Below are 4,103 nucleotides of genomic sequence, written 5' to 3' on the forward strand. Positions count from 1 at the left end.
TATATTCATGCCTTACAAAACACACAATATAAGTACAAAAATTCTCTATTTCAATAAGAATAACAATAATAAGAAACCGAATTAAAGGATAAAAGTGGCGTCCCGGTTGATCGAACGAAACTTGAAGGCGAGTCAGTCGGTGGAGCTCTTCATAATTTAAGAACTCGTCCGTGTTTGGGAAATTCCCAAGAAATGGTCTTACTACTGACGACGACAATTTCTCGACCGAGGCAGAGAGCGTAGCTTGATTAACAAGAATGTCAAAAAAAAAACCGGTATGATAACGTGCAAGCAATCGAGGAGGTGACGTAGATCTAGAGAACGAGCTCTGAAATGTCTCTGAACAATGGTATAAAAAAGGGAAAGCAACGGAGAGCAGACAGAAACGCAGAGATATTGTTAAGACAGGCAAGACAAACATTTTGTGGTGGGAATCGATGCGGAAGAACTCTGATAATGATAAGGCGGAGAGCAGCGTACGGTTAGATTTTCCGATGGGATCGCAAGGTGAAGTGATCGAAATAAGAGATTCCCCGGCGAGCGGTAGCTTTATGAACTCGGAAGTCCGTTCGACGGGGTTGCAGACGCAGGCATCGGGAATCAAAGCAGCAGCACCGGAAAAGAAAATAATGGTGTTTGCCATCAGACTGGCCCTTCTTGAGAAGGCCGCGAGTGGGCTCGGAACCCTGGCCTTCGTGTGGGCAACCGTTGTCCTCCTCGGCGGCTTCGCGATCAAATTAGAAAGGGAGGATTTCTGGCTGGTGACGATTATACTCGTAATTGAAGGCACCCGCATCTTCAGCCGCAGCCGCGAGCTCGAATGGCAGCACGAGACCACGTTGACCATGGCCGAATTCAAGGAGGACGCCAAACGGGCCAGTTTCAGAATCCTCAACGCCGGCCGTTCCTTTTTCGATTCTGTTCGGGACAAATTATTCTCGGCCCGCAATGTCGCCTTGCAGAAGGGAAGATCTGAATGGGGGCGCGCCCGCGGTCGTCAAATATTGAAAAGAGGCAACTTGCCTGGTCCGGATAACCCGTTTGTGCAGTTCGCGTTTTCTCAGAATGTAAGCCGGCTTCTCTTCTGGGCGCAGCTGTTGTCGGCGTCTACTTGTATTGCCCTGTCTGTGTGGAGATTAGCGGGGCAGCAGTACGGTCACGTTGAGGTTAACGGCGAGAAAGAGAATCGGAGGCCCGCTTTGAATGTGTTCTACGGCTTGGCTGTCGCGGAGGCTTTTCTGTTCTTGGTGGAGAAGGCCTACTGGCAGTGGGAAATCCAGCTGCGGAAACTGCTTGTCCGTGTGAAGGACGAGTTCGGATTGGAGGACACAGATGTCCCCACGCTTCAGCGGTTCTTCTACGATACGTACTCACGGTGCATCAACGGGAGCGTTTTCGACGCTCTGAAGATGGATATGCTCTGCTTCAGCGTGGAACTGCTCAAGTCCGCCACCGACAACGGGCAGCTGAGCGGTGCCCGGGTGCTCTCTGCCCTCGTTCACGACTCTCGTTTCTCCGAAGACACGTTGCGGTCGGTGGGGATAATGCAGGACGTGGTGGAGCGTCTCCTGGAGATGCTCAACTGGAAGAACCGGCACGAACAGGAGGTCCGAAAGGCCGTGGCGGAGATTGTTTGTAGTTTTGTTAAAAAGAACCGCAATTCGCTTCGTGTGGCGCAGATTCCCGGGGCCGTGGAATCCGTTGCTTCGTTGCTCTATGATTCCACACGGTCGAATGAGCTCCGAAACTACGATTACTCGGGGTTTAGTCTTCTCGGCCTCCGCATCCTGAAAAATCTGGCGACGGACCACGGTAACTGTGCAAAGATTGGAAGCACCGAAGCCCTGCTTCCCAAAATCATACGGTTTACGGACCTACATGTTGCTGCCAATTTGTCCAAAGCCCGGATCAAGACTTTGAGGCTCTCCCTGCGGTTGCTGAAAATGCTGGCGGCGTGTAAGGGTGAGTCAGGGAATTTGTTGAGAAAAGAGATATTGAAAAATGTTTTCACGATTAGCAATCTCAGAGAGTTTCTTCTCTACGAGGGCTCCGACCGTTTGCGGCTCCAAATCCTGGCCATTGAGACGCTCACCAGCCTTGCTCTCGAAGAGGAAGGCAGGGAGAGCATCGGAAGCACTGGTGGAGTTTTGAGTAATCTTTTCTCTGTGTTTTTCATGGAGAGGATTTACACAAATGAGGATGACGAGACGAGGCAACTGGTGAGCAAGGCGGGAGAAGCCCTCACATTGCTCACACTACACAACACTCACAACTGCGAGGCGATGGTAAAACTCAAATTAACGCGGCATCAAAGACAAAATGGGAATGTGATCAGAGATTTGATTGGTGCGCTGAGCGATCCTCTTCAGGGAGTTCATGCGGCAAGAATCCTTCATAACTTGTGCGCCTTTTGCGATCAAACAGACTGCCACGAGCTCAAGGAAATAACCAATGCGGCAACAGAGGTAAAATTCACGTTTAATTAGTTTTTATGTTATTTACTTAAATAAGTTATTGTAGTGCTCATGCACAGTTTTTCCTCTTTCGTTCAGGTCCTAAAGCTTGTGATGGAAGAAGAAGGTGAACTTGAGGAGGCCGCCATAGGACTAGCCGCTCAAATCTTAAAGTTGTTCAGCAAGTCGAGCATTGATAATGTATTTAACGAGGCGGGGATAAATCGGAGAACGTTTGTGATTCGATTGACAGACGTGCTGCGAAGGCATCCTCGCCCGTCGATCAAGGTTCCCTATATAAGAAGATTCTGCATTGAGGTTGTGATTTGTATGGTGGAGAAGGAGAAAGGCTGTTTTGCGACGGAAAGGCTCGAATTGGAGGAGGCTTTCGTGCGTGTGGAGGAAACGACGTCGGAGTTGGAGAGCTACAGCAGGTTATCGGGGGGCATTGGTCTCACCCGACACCACATCAGCATTCATTCCCTTGTAAATACTGCTCTCTCTTTGCTTTCTTCCTAATTCAAATCATGTACAGCATTTCTCTTCGACTGTGTACATAAATATGTATGGTAATTAACTTTCAGCAAGAGTATTTCCAATCCGGTACGGCACCCTCTTGCCGTTATAATGGATTGGAATTAATGTACTTTTACATTGACCATTTTATTTGATTCCCTTATACGGAATATTTAAGATTTCTCCTCGCCAATCTTAGGCTGTTTTGTTCCTTCAGACCTGCTCATCGTGTCGTGTTCAGAATAGACTTTCCAGTTATTTTGCAGACGTACGATGATAACTCTTTGCATTTTGTTAAAACTATTAAACTTTGTCAGAGTTGTCGTAATCTTTCTGTTGTGTAAATTTAGTTCGAGCTGGCAGAATTTCCATCAATCCGAATGTTTTAAACGTGGGCATTGATAAGCTTGAAATTTCTGCTCACCTGGCCGGGAGACTTTGTTTATCGCGGAAGAGTTATTATTTCTAAACTCTTCTACCTAAGGGGAGAGGACCGAGGAGTCGTGTGTCCTAACTTCAGGCCCCTCAAAATATAAATATATTGTAACAATCATAAAAATATTTAATTTTTTTTCGTCATCTTTTTTCACTAGTGAAGTGCTTAAACCTAAGGATTCGACTCAACACCACAAAAATTGATATCAATTTTATCTGTTATAGTATAAAGTGTACAATTTGTCATTTTTTGGACCCCCTATCATTCATAGTTAATTACCATCCCCCATATTTAATTGCCGAAGTCCCATTACTTGAACATTCTATAGTGTTAGTTTGCAATATGTAATATTTATTAGTTGCATAATATAACACTTATATATAAGTGAACGTGTTCTTCATTTAATTATTAGTCCCTGCCTTATAGGCAAGGAACTAATTATGTTTTTGTTTATCCCCTTTTTTTTTTCCCAGCAAACATTAGTTTTCTAAAGTTTTAGAATAAAGTTTTAGACTGTATATATTGAAATTCATTTAATAGAAGAAAAAAAAAAATTCATTGGTTAAGAACTATTTTCGTAGGGATAAAATCTATTTTTCTAAGTTGAAAAATATAGAAAAAATACAACGATAAGAATCTAATTAATGCTCATGTCAGAGTTAAAATGAAGAGATAAGAATGGAATTAATGCGATTAAT

General features: G+C 44.7%; 1 protein-coding gene across 1 annotated transcript; it reads left to right on the forward strand.

Annotated features, from left to right (window-relative positions):
- The first annotated feature begins 351 nt into the window (after nt 1–351).
- LOC149552603 (uncharacterized) lies at nt 352–3,139 on the forward strand. The gene is made up of 2 exons (XM_089788198.1): nt 352–2,465; nt 2,553–3,139. The coding sequence occupies exons 1-2, from the start codon at nt 438–440 to the stop codon at nt 2,970–2,972; spliced, it is 2,448 nt and encodes an 815-aa protein (XP_089644324.1). The 5' UTR covers nt 352–437; the 3' UTR covers nt 2,973–3,139.
- Nucleotides 3,140–4,103: the final 964 nt, after the last annotated feature.

The sequence above is a fragment of the Cupressus sempervirens genome, chromosome 6, assembly GCF_028749045.1.
Source record: "Cupressus sempervirens isolate cs-2001-9-10 chromosome 6, ASM2874904v1, whole genome shotgun sequence".
NCBI lineage: Eukaryota > Viridiplantae > Streptophyta > Pinopsida > Cupressales > Cupressaceae > Cupressus > Cupressus sempervirens.